Source organism: Schistocerca americana, chromosome 4, assembly GCF_021461395.2.
Source record: "Schistocerca americana isolate TAMUIC-IGC-003095 chromosome 4, iqSchAmer2.1, whole genome shotgun sequence".
Taxonomy (NCBI): Eukaryota; Metazoa; Arthropoda; class Insecta; order Orthoptera; family Acrididae; genus Schistocerca; species Schistocerca americana.
Window position 1 is genome coordinate 347,821,242 of NC_060122.1, and position 17,019 is coordinate 347,838,260.

At 38.3% G+C, this 17,019-nt stretch overlaps 1 protein-coding gene across 2 annotated transcripts in view; it reads left to right on the plus strand.

Moving 5' to 3' along the window:
* LOC124612806 (probable proline--tRNA ligase, mitochondrial) overlaps positions 1 to 17,019 on the plus strand; it is a 124,574-nt gene that overhangs the window by 76,515 nt on the left and 31,040 nt on the right. For both annotated transcript variants that reach the window (XM_047141226.1, XM_047141225.1), the window contains one exon: positions 6,987 to 7,168. In XM_047141226.1, coding sequence (XP_046997182.1) covers positions 6,987 to 7,168 — 182 coding nt within the window. The remainder of the gene's footprint in view (positions 1 to 6,986; positions 7,169 to 17,019) is intronic.

Consider the following 17,019-nt stretch of genomic DNA (forward strand, 5'->3'; position numbering starts at 1 on the left):
ACTGATGGTACAGATTAAGTGAAAACCCAACTGTAATTTCAGTAAATGATTGGACTGTAGCTAATGACTCTTAAGTATTAAACGGTGGACAGGTGTTGCTGACATTAAACAGATCAGTGTCAGTGAAAGCTACTTACTGGCCTCTAGTACACAATCATCAGAATCAAAGAAGGCAGCATTCGTAGACATCTGTCTAGGGAAATGGTTTAGTTGTTGTAAAATAGGATGACCAGAAGCCCAGTTAATGGCTCATAAAGACTTATGGTTCCAAGAGTCTTGAAATCACTCCTCTTATGTCTTAAATATGAAATAGTTATGTCATGTGCAAAGGTAATAAAATTAATAAGAAATGAGATCACAGAATTGCGTTTATGTGAGAATTGGTAAGAGGACGTGAAGAATAGTGTTTTTGGAGAAGTGGCAGCCTGGATTAGAGAAATATCATTCTTACTCAAATATGCCAACATATAATGGGATAGGATGGTGTCAGTGAGAACCAGTTTATTTTTAGATTTGGCAGAGTATGTGAGAGTCCAGGCACTAGAGCACAATTGCAAATCCAGATTTTACAATATTTTAATAGACCACTCATATGTCATATTATTTCACACTCATGGCACAAAATGTGACACTCTTAATAGACACATAAAGATTGTATGAAAGTGAATCAAACTCAAAGATCTAACAGCAAAGTATATTGTTTGACAATGCAAACATTTCCATATAATGCCACTTATTTTGTAAGTACAAAAATTACCTGTCTTTTGTGGACTCTGTTGGATCTCTATGCAGTATGAGTATGCAGAGACAGTATCTGGTTGTTAGTAAAGAACAGTTTTGCCAGTATTAATCTGAGCAGAATTTGACTGAGACTTAATTGTAATATTCCGTTGAATCTCTGCAAATGAATACTTTTCAAATCGTTGCATGATACACTTATATTAAACCTTGCTTGATTACACAGTTTGTTATTTGTGGAGAGTGCAGATCCACTTATAATTTTCACTTCACTATGTTTCTTCACAAACTCCAATTTGTCATATGGTATCTGCTGGAGGTAAAGAACTTCTTTTAGCATTAATAATTCAGGAGCAAGGAAGACTGCTCACTGAATAGCTGAAGCATCGAGTTGCTGACAGGCAAGCACAAAAGAGAAATAAAACTTGGTAGCTTTTAGAATAAATCCCTTATTGAATCAGACTACAAGTACACACACACACACAGAGAGAGAGAGAGAGAGAGAGAGAGAGAGAGAGAGAGTCCCACCAACACAATGTAAGTTAAAGCTAGCTTTTCTTTCTTTTGTGTGTGCCTGTTGATGACTGAACACTTCTGCTACTCAGTGACTGGTCTCCTTCTCTGGAATTATTTACATTCTACCAAAATTTTCCAAGTCTATTTTTTGTATTGTATTTTTTGTAAACTGGCAGTAAAATAACATACCTTCCTACACCAGATTTAGTTTTGATAATTGAATATGTCTTCACCACCTGGCATATAAGAGACTGCATAAAAATAAAAGTGTCAGTTTGTCTTGCAGTTTATTACAGAATTACTTACATCTTTGCAGAATAATTAGGTTTCATTACAATTCTGATGAATGAAATTAAAAACATGTTGTACTAAAGTGTGCAAAAAGATAATAAAGTTTGAAATTTCCAAATGTGACCAATGATTATATATGTCCTGAATACCTGAGACCAGACTTCAGAATTTTGTGTAAAAGAAAGCTAAATTGCATTATTGCACAATTGTCAGAAAGAACAGGAGCATACAGGTCTGAGGTGGAGAGAGGTAGGGCAGATAGATGCAGTAGGGATGTTAGATGGTTAGACTGACTCCCACAGTTCCTGTTCCTTTACCACGTGGTGTCCTGCTCATCATTGTTGATGCCACCTCTCTTTACACTAACATCCCAAATGCCCAGGACCTTGCCATTGTTGAACACTACCTTTCACAAATCCTGATGGATTCCAAACCTACAACCTACTTCCTAGTCACTATGACCAACTAAATTCTAATCCACAATTATTTCTCCTTTGAAGGTAAAACAAATCTGGGCACAGCTATGGGCACCTGCATGGCACACTCCTATGCCAACATATTCATGGGCCATTTAGAGAAATCCTTTCTAACCACCTAGAATTCATTGATGATATCTTCATGATCTAGATTGAAGGCGAAGACACTCTATCCACATTCCTCCAAAACCTCAACACCATCTCCCCCAAGCACTTTTCACCTGGTCCTCCTCAACTCAACGAGCTATCTTCCTTGATGTTGACCTCCATTCCAAAGATGACTATGTCAGTACTTCCGTCCATATCAAACCTATCAACAACCAGCAATACCTCCACTTTGACAGCTGCCACCCATTCCATACCAAGAAGTCCATTCCATACAGCCTAATCACCTGTGGCCATCACATTTGTCATGACAAGGAATCCCTCTCTAAATTACCAAGGGTCTCACTGAGGCCTTACCGACTGTAATTAGCCTCCCAACCTTGTACAAAAACAGATCTCCCAAGCCTTATCTTTCTAGTCACCCACCACTTCCCTAAGTCCCACTATCCGGCCATAGAGGAGCATTCTCCTCAAAACTCAGTACCATCCAGGACTGGAGCAACTGTATCACATTCTCCACCAGGCTTTTGACTACCTTTTGTCATGCCCTGAAATGAGGGAAATTAGGAATGTCCTACTCACTATCCTTTCTACCCCTCCCATAGTGCTATTCTGCCATGCACTGTACCTACACAATATTCTTGTCCATTCTTACCCAACCCCTGACCCCAACCCCTTGCCTCATGGCTCATATCTCTGTAATACAGCTAGATGCAAGATCTGTCCCATACATCCTTCCACCAGTCCTGTCACAAGGATCACCCATCCCATCAAAGGGATGTGATCTACAAGATAATCTGCAGCCACTATGCTGCATTCTGTGTGGGCATGACAACCAACAACCTGTCTGCCTGCATAAGTGGCCACTGACAGACTGTGGCCACTTGGACCACCCAGTTGCTGAGCATGCTGCCCAACACCACGTTCTTCATTTTAGTGACTGCTTCATGGCCTGTGCCATCTTGATCCTTCCCACCAACACCAGGTAATCTGAATTGTGCAGGTGGGAACTCTCCCTATAATACATCCACCAGCTACCCCCTTCCCTGTTCCCATTCAAGCACTACACAGCCCTCTATCCCACCAACACATCCACAGTCTTTTTACTTTTTTCTTTTTCCGGTGCCCCCACCGCTTCCCACCTGCCCTACTTCTAACCTCTCGATTGCACCTAGCTGCACCCCTCCCCCACCTGCCCCCCCCCCCCCCCCCCCGCCCCCAACTGCCCTTCCTCTCTCTCTTGACTGCACCTAGCTGCCCTACCCTCTCCCCATCTCATCTGTGTGTGCTCCCACAAGCAGCACTTTACTGTCCCACACCCCACCACCCAGTTTTCTTCACCCATCATGCACCGCTGCTCGCAATCTCTGGTCGTGTGTGTGTGTGTGTGTGTGTGTGTGTGTGTGTGTGTGTGTGTGTGTGTGTGTGTATATATATATATATATATATATATATATATTCTGAAGAAGGCCTGTTGGTCGAAAGCTTTGTTTGACAGTCTTTTTGATGTGCCTGTTTGCTGTATGGTGAGTAGCAACTATCCTTTTCATAATATTGTTATTATTCCATCCTGGATTTTCCATTGCTTGATTTTACATTAAATTCAGCCATGTTAGAAATTTTAAATTCCGTCATGTTAGAAAAGTTAGTGATGGTTCACTGCAATTTTGCCATTCTAAATAACCTTTCTCTGCAATAAGTTTTCCTGACAAAAATTTGACTAAAGTAAAAAAGTTGTGTTTTAAATAATAAAACACTGCAGCCATTCTGTATTTTTTCAGGCCTAGCTCCAAGCATTTTGAGAATTCATTCTCATTTCCAAGTGCATATATTTACATTGGTATTTTACATTTGATAATAAGGATCAGTTCTTGAAATGCATTGTGCTATGCATGAAAAAAAAATTTTTAAAATCATCAGTGACACTGTTGCATGCTTTCTAAAATTATTGATTATAATGAATGAAAGAAAGTGAAAAAATTATCTTTCATTGACTTAAAAGGTCAAAATTTGTCTTCAATAAACTACTGAATGAACACTCAGTATACTAAAGGGACATACAGTTGTTTATTTTGTTTCCATAATTCAATTAACTGAAAAAAATTAACTAGCAATGAGCTCACATAATGCTTGTTTAAGCCATCTGTTTTCAGCACTGACATCACTGGTTAGTACTGCTGTAAAACAAGTATATTTTTTCTATATAATGATGTTTCATCAAGTATCCACAGTGAAGTCCACAGAAATTTTATTGGCACTACTTCCGTCAGATAACATTCTATTTTTCCCAACAGATACAAATTAAAAATTCTCTCACCATAATGAACAAATGAGAGGTCAGGCTGACAAGACATTCCCTATTCTACTTTATCTGAAAAAAGAAGAAGAGAGTAAAAAGTGAATATTTCTTCCTGTTTACAGCACAAAACACAGACAGTGTTTCATTTGTTATTTTAACTTTCTGATGCTAGATAAGAATCGTGACTTACAAATTCTTTTACAAATTGCATTTATTGTGTTTCTACACTCCTGGAAATGGAAAAAAGAACACATTGACACCGGTGTGTCAGACCCACCATACTTGCTCCGGACACTGCGAGAGGGCTGTACAAGCAATGATCACACGCACGGCACAGCGGACACATCAGGAACCGCGGTGTTGGCCGTCGAATGGCGCTAGCTGCGCAGCATTTGTGCACCGCCGCCGTCAGTGTCAGCCAGTTTGCCGTGGCATACGGAGCTCCATCGCAGTCTTTAACACTGGTAGCATGCCGCGACAGCGTGGACGTGAACCGTATGTGCAGTTGACGGACTTTGAGCGAGGGCGTATAGTGGGCATGCGGGAGGCCGGGTGGACGTACCGCCAAATTGCTCAACACGTGGGGCGTGAGGTCTCCACAGTACATCGATGTTGTCGCCAGTGGTCGGCGGAAGGTGCACGTGCCCGTCGACCTGGGACCAGGACGCAGCGACGCACGGATGCACGCCAAGACCGTAGGATCCTACGCAGTGCCGTAGGGGACCGCACCGCCACTTCCCAGCAAATTAGGGACACTGTTGCTCCTGGGGTATCGGCGAGGACCATTCGCAACCGTCTCCATGAAGCTGGGCTACGGTCCCGCACACCGTTAGGCCGTCTTCCGCTCACGCCCCAACATCGTGCAGCCCGCCTCCAGTGGTGTCGCGACAGGCGTGAATGGAGGGACGAATGGAGACGTGTAGTCTTCAGCGATGAGAGTCGCTTCTGCCTTGGTGCCAATGATAGTCGAATGCGTGTTTGGCGCCGTGCAGGTGAGCACCACAATCAGGACTGCATACAACCGAGGCACACAGGGCCAACACCCGGCATCATGGTGTGGGGAGCGATCTCCTACACTGGCCGTACACCCCTGGTGATCGTCGAGGGGACACTGAATAGTGCACGGTACATCCAAACCGTCATCGAACCCATCGTTCTACCATTCCTAGACCGGCAAGGGAACTTGCTGTTCCAACAGGACAATGCACGTCCGCATGTATCCCGTGCCACCCAACGTGCTCTAGAAGGTGTAAGTCAACTACCCTGGCCAGCAAGATCTCCAGATCTGTCCCCCATTGAGCATGTTTGGGACTGGATGAAGCGGCGTCTCACGCGGTCTGCACGTCCAGCACGAACACTGGTCCAACTGAGGCGCCAGGTGGAAATGGCATGGCAAGCCGTTCCACAGGACTACATCCAGCATCTCTACGATCGTCTCCATGGGAGAATAGCAGCCTGCATTGCTGCGAAAGGTGGATATACACTGTATTAGTGCCGACATTGTGCATGCTCTGTTGCCTGTGTCTATGTGCCTGTGGTTCTGTCAGTGTGATCATGTGATGTATTTGACCCCAGGAATGTGTCAATAAAGTTTCCCCTTCCTGGGACAATGAATTCACGGTGTTCTTATTTCAATTTCCAGGAGTGTATTTTGTTTATGTTGTACATTGCCTTTTAATGTGGTGTTATCACTGACTTATTCACGGGTGAGAGTTGTCACTGGCAGAATAAATTGCACACAGTAAACTTTTGTGTCGTCTTTGAAGCGCAATAAGTGATATTTTGTTAGTTTATTTAATCCTTGAATGATTATCACTCTTTGTAATTGATTCTTTTTCCTGTTCATGATATTGGATTAATAAAGAAAGAAAGTGTTTTGTATAGCATTGTCACTTCCTGTGGTCTAACCAATTTTGTAACGAATACGCAGGGGTACTACAGAGTGGTGTCCCCCCACATTTTTCAGAATAGCTGGCTGCTCCAGTTTTTCACTAATGAACCAGCCCTACTTATGTGATTTACTTTACAGTTACATTTTAACTTATTTTTACAGAATTTATAGCTTCTGATGTTCTTCCCATGTGTGTGTGGGGGGGGGGGGGGGGGGGGCTGTTGTTTTCTCTATGGTATTTCAGCATTTATCTGAGTGGTAATTTTTAAACACACACATATCAAAATGTAAATATTTGGGATTTAACCCAAGCTATTGCTGCACCACCTCTCTGCCTCTTACCAGACAAATATAGGAGAAAACTTGTTTTGTCTAACATAATTCCAACTAACGACTTTCAGTTCAAGCAGCACTTCAGTAGTGTGTATTAGAGTATGCCTCAGGGGTAGGTATTTTCTCTTACAGCTGCTTTGAAAATGTGCTGCAGTTTACTGCACTCCAAGTACACTGAACAAATGGATTTTTTTTTGTATTTTTAATGTCTTTTATTTTCTTTTTATTACTTTTTTAGTAATAGTAGTAGTAGTTGTTGTTGTTGTTGTTGTAGAATATAAACTTGTTCCATAATCTAGAGTACTGTTTACATGTATCAGTCCCTTTTTTTTCCCAGTTCAGGCGGCATCAGGTATAATGGGTGGGACTCTTTCCCATGAGTACCACTTCATTTCAGAAGCAGGGGAAGACAGATTATATATTTGTGAAAGTTGCAACTATGTTGTAAGTGAAGACATTTTTTCTGGAGAATGCCCAGAATGCAAAAGCAAAAATTTCAAGAGACGGAGTGGGATAGAGGTATTAATATGCAATCTAATAGTGAACTGCTATTTTTTTAATATATATTGTGTTCTTCCATAATTTTTAAAGTTTTTTAGTGTGCATTCTTGTCTTATGATAAGACTACTGCATAGTTTATCAACACTCAGGCACTCCAGTTTTCAGACACTTTTACAGCTGCTGAACATTATAAAAAAAATTTACAACTCACTAATGGTCATAATTATTAGAAGTACAAGTCATTTTCCTGTAAATGAGGCTCATTTACTTTCAAAATACCTTACCCACAATACTGACATCAACTCTGGCCTTTCAGATGTGGCTATAGTTTCTTTCTTTATCCTCCTGCTATGTACCTATTCCTACTTAAAGGTTAGTTTCTCCATAGTGTGTTATGCCTTGTTAGCACTTTGGATTCTGTGATTTTTCATGTTTTGACATACTGCTTTGTCTTTGATAAATATGAACCAGTTTAAGCCAGTAAATATTATTGATAAGAGAATACATTTCAAGCCCTTTGTATTCATCATCAGCCACTGATTACAGTCACAATATGTTCCTACATCAAGTGTTGCCCATTTTATACCTTCTACGGAAATATTGCAGACATTAAACTGGTGATCTCCTTGTTGCTATTTGAGAAGATTGGGCTATGTGCACTGTGTTTCATACTTTTCCATGAATCCTCCAAAACCATCATCAGTCGTGGCAACAGTGACACAATATTGTAGTATACATGTAGTCATGACAGTGTCTTATATGAGACAGATGCATTTAAGACATCTGAATTTGGTTTTTGAGAGAGAATTGCTGGCCAGTTTTTACCTTCAAGAGGCAACATGTGTAGTACTGCCAATAGACACATGTAAAGGTAATACACTTTCTAGTTTTTGAAGCTAATATTTTCTTCCTTGGGGAGGAGAGAGAGTGATAAGCTGGAGAAGAATTACAGGAAGGAAAGGTCTTTCAGACCCCGGTTTAAGAGGAACTGACCTGTAGAGATGACAAAGACAGACTACAACAATATAATGAAAATGGTAGTTGCTACTCACCATATAGCGGAGATGCTGAGTTGCAGAAAGGCATAATGAAAAGACTGTCAAAAAGCTAGGTTTCGGTCAACAAGGCCTTTGTCAAAAATAGCTCCAGCTCCCAGAGACTCCGGTCTTGTGTTTGTGAACTGTGTGTGTGTGTGTGTGTGTGTGTGTGTGTGTGTGTGTGGTGTCTTTGTTTGACAAATGCCTTGTTGGCCAAAAGCTAACTATCTGACAGTTTTTTTTTGTTGTACCTTTCTGCAGCTCAGCATCTCCCCTATATGGTGAGTACCAACTATCCTTTTCATTATATTATTACATTACATCCTGGATTTTCTATTGCTTGAAAGGTAGGCTACAGGTAGATCGCTCTCATCTCAAAGTTGTGGTGCCCTGCCCTTCCTTTTAACCTTCCCCAACTTATTCTTGTCTCCCCCCAAAGGGAGAAAATACTTGTTTTGAAAGCTCAGAAGTATGGTATATCACTTTCACATGGGTCTCTCAGTGGTACAACTTATTTTGCCTCTTCAAAGTAATTACCAACAAAAAAATTTGACTTGTAATTTATTAGTTTTCTTGTCTGAATTATTCTTTGATACAACCATTCACTTTTCTGGCTTCTTCTTTCATTCATCTACAACTACACAACTATTCTACCTTCTGACATGAGAGCTTGGCAGAGGCTTCATCGAACCACCTTCAGACTTCTTCTCTATCATTTCACTCCAGAACAGCATCTGGGAAAATGAACCCTTAAATCTTTCTGTGCGAGTTCTGATTTATCTTGTTTTATTAAGATGTTCATTTCCCCCTTTGTAGGTAGGTATCAACAAAATATTTTTCCATTCAGAGGAGAAAGTTGTTGATTTAAATTCATGAAAAAATCTTACTGCAGCAAAAAATGCCTTTATTGTAGTGATAATCTCCCCAACTCACATACCACATCCATGACACTATCTCCCTTTTTTTAAACAACACAAAATGAGCTGCTCTCCTGCAAAATTTTTCAGTGTCTTTTGATAGTCCTATTTGGTAAGGATCCCATACTACACAACATTACTCCAGAAGCCAACACACAAGTGTAAGTGTATGCAGTGTCTTTAGTAGATGTGTTGCATCCTCAAGCATTCTGTCAATAAAATGCAGTCTTTGGTTCACCTTCCCCACAACATTTTCTATGTGGGTGTTCCAGTTTAAGTTGTTTGTAATTGTAATCCCTGGGTATTTAATAGAATTAACAGCCATTAGATTTGTGTGTTTTATCATGTAACCAAAATCTAATGGCTTCCTTTTAATACTCATGTGGTTGACATAACACTTTTTATTATTTAGAGTCAATTGACACTTGTCACATCATATAGATATCTTGTCAGAATCATTTTTCAATTGGTTTTGATCTTCTGACGAATTTACTGGACAGTAAACAACACTATCATCTGCAAACAATCTATAAAGGCTGCTCAGATTGTCTCCTAAATCTATTGTTTAGATTAGGAGCAGCAGAGTGTCCATCAGACTTCCTTAGGGGATGCCAGATATAAGTTTTGTTGTGTGTTATCTGCAAGTCATGTATGTCATCTTTTTTATCATTTTGGCACTCCTTTTACAATTTGAGTTCCTTTAGTGTCCACGCACCATGTCTCCATATGTAGCAACCTTTTTTTCTTATGTTCAACAACCTTTTTCCTTGTTTCACAATTGTTTGCCCCTATTTAGTGATCCTCTTTCATTGTTTGGTGCCTTTCTTCCTTTCTTTACTGAACTTTTGGTTTTGACAAGTGATCATTTCCTTTATTTAGTGATTTTTTTTCTTTATTTAGCACACTTTTTTCAATGTTTAGTGACCTTCTTCCTTTTTTTTCATGTTGTCTCATTACTTTACAGTCCACTTTTGTTGTTTGGTTATCTTCTTTCACTGTTGACTGGTCTCCTCCCCCTGTCCTGAGTTAGTTTCTTCCCTCACTTATAGACCCACCTGCTTAGCTGAATGGTAACATGCTTACCTCCCATGCAGGGGGTCAGGTTCGATTCCCGGCCAGGTTGGAGAGTTTCTCTGCTCATAGACTGGGTATTGTGTTGTCCTCATCATCATTTCATCCTCATCATTGGTACGAAGGCACATTTCTTGGATGGCTACAGTTTTCCAGCATTTAGCAATAATTTCCCATTTTCTTGCAGTCCTATTTGCTTTTTAGCGATATTAACAGTACCTTAGGTGTCTGCAATAGGGGCCAAGAGGGACCTCATGCCCACTCTTAGACTCTGGGTACAGACATCTTATTTTTTACATTATTCTCTTGAATTTGCAGCAGTCATTGACTGTGACCCCACTTAACTGCAAATTTAACATTGACTGAGATGAGAAATACTGCAGTGTTATCAATGACTACATACCTTTAGTATTCTTAGTTGTCATTCTGTTCTGTGAAATTATGCCAATTCCTTGGTGCAGCAGTGGTTTGGTGCTGGCCTTCAGTGAAGATGGATACAAAACCTTTGCAGAACCATGCTGAAATAATATCTTCAATCTTTTTCTGTCCCTTTCTCCTTCAGGGGCTGCAGAAAAGAGCCAGTCTCTCGCCATGGTGCACAGATTCCATGATCCGCCCCCAGTTCCCATAAGAATCCGCCCTCCCCTTGATGCAAAACAGAATTTAAACAATAGTTTACTAAATGTCTGTGGAAAAAGAAAAAAACATTATGGCTTGCTAATTCTACATTGAGTTTTACGTGACAGATCTGTTTTAGCACACTTGAAAGAACCCAGCCATGCTATATTGATGTGTTTACACATACACTTAATCCCAAACACACCAGTCAAAAAAAGAAAATACAATTTTCTGGGATATAAAAGAGGGGTAAAAATGTGGAATTTCAAGGTCAAAAACATGTGCCCTCCAGGACTGAGACACTGTCAAAGTCTATAGGTGCAACACAATGCCACATGCAATCACAGAGCTATGAATTCCACATTCCAGTAGGCATGTTGCACAATAATGTGGCAAACTGAAGAGATAAAGATTACTTTGGTGTAGTCCTAGGCCGCTAAAATTTGATTTTACTGGCAAATTTGAGGCTGATTTTTGGAGGTTCCCACATTCATCTAGTCGTATAATTTTTCTGGGCTGCACTTCACCTAACCAACACAAAAAAATGTAGCTTTCAAAACACGTATTGTTCAGTGTCATTGTTCCAGCTGATGCTAAAAAGTTAAAATCATGACAGTACTACAATAAATCTATTAATGTGAATAGATGTGAAGTTGTAAAGGAAATAAAGTGAGATAAATGGCATTGTAGTTAATAAGCTTTTTTAAATGTTTATTTCCTGTTTCTCTGCTATGGTGGTTTAATGTGGCATTTTTATTCATATCATCAGTATTTTCTCAGCCTTTCTGGCTACTTATTATTTCAAATATTTAAATTTCAGTTTCAACCTAACATCACGGGAGTTTGAATAAATTATTTTTGTTATTGATTTTAGCTTCATTTCTTAACTCATTAGGCACCCTGGACTAAATCATATGAGGATGTGATTTCAGATCACTGAAGCCAAAAGTGGCATACATATTCATGTTAATAACAAAAAAGATGTAAACACAAAGGAATGACAGACATTGGCTGCAAGTAGGCATTGACGTAAATCAATGGCGAAAGTTGAAAACTTGTGCCAGACTGGGATCTGAATCTGGGTTTTCTGCTTACTAGCGTGTGGATAAGTTGAGAATTTGGGTCTGATGGGAGGGGTGCTAGTGTAGTCTGTGCAGTTGTAGTGAGCACTACAGCGAGATGCCTTAGTGGTCAAAGCATCTGTCTAGTAATCAGGAGACTTGGATTCAAATCCCGTATTGGCACTAATTTTCAATTTTCCCCATTGATTTACATCAGTGCCCACTTGCTGCCAGTATTGGTAATTCCTTTATGTTTAATTCATAGTATCTGTTGGGTCAAAATGGTGTCTGTTCTTTTGGACATGCCTAAAACAACAGACACTACATGTAGATAGAAAGATGTACTTTGCATGTACTACAGAAATATGCTTACTGAATAGGTGCCAAAGTAATCTACCTTAAAAACACTAAGTAGATAATCAATGTAGAATAAGTTTTGTATACTTCTTGTGAAATTTAGTTCTTGGTGCATGGCATGTTTGCAGCCTCACAAAAACAATTCTATAAAAAAATGACAAGTTTTGAATCTTTCTCCCTCGTGGAAAATTTCTGCAGACAACCATGAACAGTACATTTAAAGACTATCTCTTGTTTTACTGTCTGTTCTCTGTATATTACATCATTTTGTACCTTTTTCCTCACTATAAGTGGTTCCTTCTCTCCCTGGGCTATGAGTGAAGTGCTCTTCTTTCCACTTTCCCCAGTTTAACCCCCTCTCCTCCCTGGCGAAGGAACTATTAGTTCTGAAAACTAAGAAGTGTGTTACTTTTCTGGTACATGTGTTTACTGATAGTACTACACATTTTGCCTCCTAAAGGGAAATACTGGTCAGCACTTTGTGATGTAACACAACACTTTTTGCAAAGCAATGTGTTACCCAATCTCTGCCTAAATGAAGAATGATGATTGTCACAGTAAAAGTAATTCTATTAGTTAATTTGTTTTGGATAGTAAACTGTTTGGGAGTTGTATTGTTTTGTGCATATACACTGGCTCGGATGGACATGAAGTGTCTTCAAAGTAGGTTAGTTGGTTATATGTTCCATAGATTATTTGAATCATTCTTCAGTATATGTATGCCAACATCAATGAATTATTTTTCGAATCCTACTACTCATGCAACATTACCAAAAACTAGCTTTTATATGAGTTCAGTATGCAGCAACAAAAATGTTTCATCATTTGCTCAATAACATAAAAATCTGGCAAGAAGTAAAGCAAGTTTTAAATGTAGCCAAAACTCACTTCTTCTGGACAACTCCTTCTATTCTATGCACACACTCACTCTCACACACAAGAGTGCCTACCCAAATAGTCATCAGGCACATTGTCTTTCATGTTTTGGCAGATATCTACAGTCTCTTTTCTTGCAATGTGTAGCTGGAGTCAGCCCAAGCAAATATGCTCATCACATTTTTCATGCAATACTAAGCATTGATTGAAAACATCTGTTTGTTTCCTGTCACAAACGAAATGATTTATAAAGTAGAATTTTATGTGCCCATTCAACAGAGTGGTCCCAGATTGGCCTAGTCCAATATTGCTTCTATTGATGTGTATGAATAGGGGTAGTGAAATGAAAAATAATCAGTACTCCAGCCATGCAGAAGTGCTGCTGAGTTGCTGCTGGACTACTGATTATTCTCCAGGGTATACTGTTTCTAATACATATTGATAATATGAATAATGCCCAATACTAATTTGGGACTGCTTTGTCAAATGTACCCACTAAATTCCACTTTTAAAATCATTTTATATATAATGAGAAACTAACTGATGCTTACCATTGATGCTGTGCATCATATGAAAGACATGTTGAGTATTAATTGTTTGGACTGACTCCAACTATGTGCTACAGCAATGAAATTACAAAAATTTGCTGCAACATAAAGGGCTCGCCTAGAAGAAATGATTTTCAGTTGTATTTAAAACTTACTTTGTTACCTGTCAGACAAATGATCAAAAATGTTTGTTGATGCACATTGAACTCCTTTCTGAGCCACTGACAGCTTTAATAATTGGTGCTAATGGTCATTTTTTTTCCTCTAGTGTTGTAGATGTGGACATCAATATTCTTCTCAAATTGTGATGAACTATTTATGACAAATTTTATTAGATAATGTGTACTGTGATAGTGCAATTAAAATGCTGAACGGTACCTACAAGGCGACGGCAGGTGAACACTACTAAGTGATGAGTTACCCCAGACAATTATTCCATAAGATATTTTTGAAATGAAATAAGCAAAATATGTCAGGAGACTCATTTGTTTGTTCCAAGACCAGCAATTATACAAAGAGCAAAAGCGGCTGAATGTAATTGTTTGACAAGCTCAGTAATATGCTTCTTCCAGTTGAAGTTTTCATCAATGTGTACACCCAAAAATTTGGAGCACTCTTTCCTATTTACTGATTCCCATTTATGCGCTGCATCAGTTATTGCTATAACTCTATTTGTTGTACAGGATTGCGTGTAGTGTGTTTTCTCAAAAGTAAGGGAGAGTCCATTTTTAAAGAACAACTTAAGAATTCTTTGAAAAACATCATTAAGGACTTCTGTTGCTTTCTCTGTAATGGAATTCATCATAACATTAGATAATGTGTACTGTGATAGTGCAATTAAAATGCTGAACGGTACCTACAAGGCAACGGCAATAATTATTCCATAAGATATTTTTGAAATGAAATAAGCAAAATATGTCAGGAGACTCATTTGTTTGTTCCAAGACCAGCAATTATACAAAGAGCAAAAGCGGGTGAATGTAATTGTTTGACAAGCTCAGTAATATGCTTCTTCCAGTTGAAGTTTTCATCAATGTGTACACCCAAAAATTTGGAGCACTCTTTCCTATTTACTGATTCCCATTTATGTGCTGCATCAGTTATTGCTATAACTCTATTTGTTGTACAGGATTGCGTGTAGTGTGTTTTCTCAAAAGTAAGGGAGAGTTCATTTTTAAAGAACAACTTAATAATTCTTTGAAAAACATCATTAAGGACTTCTGTTGCTTTCTCTGTAATGGAATTCATCATAACATTAGTATTGTCTACAAAAAGTACCAATTCTGCTTATTGAATGTTGAGTGGAAGGTTATTTACATTCAGTGGTGGCTCATTCTTCATGTTCATAGATTTTTAAAATCATATAAATACAAGAACATGAAATGAATAGCATCTGATGTGTAGCAGTTATGGTTATCAACATTTTTATATGACCTCAGCCACTGTCAATAGCAATAGTAATAATAATAATAATAATAATAATAATACGGATAACTTGACTGAAAAAAGAATTGTATTGCTTTTTATATAATTAAGTACTCTTTAAGACAAGAATGGAATTATGTTTAAGCTTTCACTACTCTCCGTTTCAGATTTTTGTGTAAGTGGGAGTTCTCATGTTTTTTTTATTATTTTGGGCAAATGTGCAATATCCATAATATATGTATTAGTTAATGAATTAACTTCCACGTTGAACAGCAGACATTCTTACATTGCACCAACACAACAACTTATACTTATTATATACTTCTTTGTTAAATGTTCACTTCTGTCATGCTTATTTGATTCCATGGCTTTCTTAGACAATGGATCTGGTCCGGGAGACCTAGTTTCTTTGCTGCTAATTTTTCCAGGTAATTTTCTTTTGTGTTAGCACTTAAAACAAATTCAACAGAGTTCACATTGACACTGCACAGGAAAGCCAATCTCTGCACAGTAAACAACTAATTCCCAACAACAAACTGCTGTTTGCTGAACTGATCAAATTTAAGTAGTATTATCCAGCAACAAGGTCACTTGACTGGAATACAAATGAGGCACTGAGAACCATAAAAGCCAAAAGCACTCTATCTTCGACACCACATTTAAGTGAATATCAGAGAAACAAGTGAGACAGACCAATAAATTTGCAAGGTGTCAAAAGTTAAGATCTTCACATGCTCTTAAACCACAGCCACCACTGTTTATTATATAAGGAATAGGAGTCAACCCATAATTGAAGCCTTTGGGCTTATGCTTGTGTGTTTAATCAGCATAACTTTTTGCTTACCATTTGTTAAGTATGATTTGAACCAGTTGTGTGTAAAGCCATTAATTTCTTAAATTTAAGTTTGTATAAGAGTGCAACATGATCTACAGAATCAAACATCTTGGAAATATCACAAAAATACCATCTGGTGATATTTAACTATCTAAGGCTGTAATATTTGTTAGATGAATGTCTAAATAGCATTTTCATTCGAGCAACCCTTCAGGAATCCAAACTATGTTATGCTAAGTAAATTGTTTCTACTTAAATGTGAGACTACTCCTGAGTACTGTACTACTTTGAATATTTTGGAAAAAGATGTTGGTAAAGAAACTGGATGATAATTATTTAAATTTTTCTTGTTCCCTTTCTTATAAAGCAGTTTCACAAATGCATATTTTAATTTATGTGGTAAAATTCGATGTGCCAGTGGTGCATTACATACATCATGATGGACATTATTTATCACGTTGGAACAACTTTTCAGAATTATGTTATTTTCAGTGAAGGATGTTGGTACTACTTGTACTTGCTTAAAGTTTTGTGGAATGATTCTTTTAATATATTCTCTTGCTTCTTCAACTGACCATTTATTCCTACTCTTGCTGCTACATGTAGAAAGTGATTGTTAAGAATACTTACAACTTGTGAGTTACCAGTCACAACATTGTCATTTACTGTAATTGTTATTGTATCTTGTGCACTCACTGGCCGTCCTGTCTTCCATTTGACAATATCCCGTATAATTTTAATCTGATTATCTGCATTATTTATTTCTGTCAGGATGTACATAATTCTGGTTTTCTTTAATGACTTTGTTTAAAATACTACAGTATCTTTCATATTGTGCAACTAATGCCAGATATAGACCTATTCTGGCCTTTATGTATATTTGCCTTTTCCTCTTACATGAGACTTTAATTCCCTGAGTTATCCATGGCTTATTTGTGTTTTAAGGATTTTCTAGATAGTTTTTTTCAGAAAGCTGCTTTCAAATGGTGACACAAATTCGTTTTGGAATAAACTAAATTAACATTAGCATCTCTTGCTGATACCTCATCCCGCCACCTCTTTTCACGTATCCTTGAAATACTGTATTCTGTGTAGAATTACATTTATGCTTATAACCTGCAGTT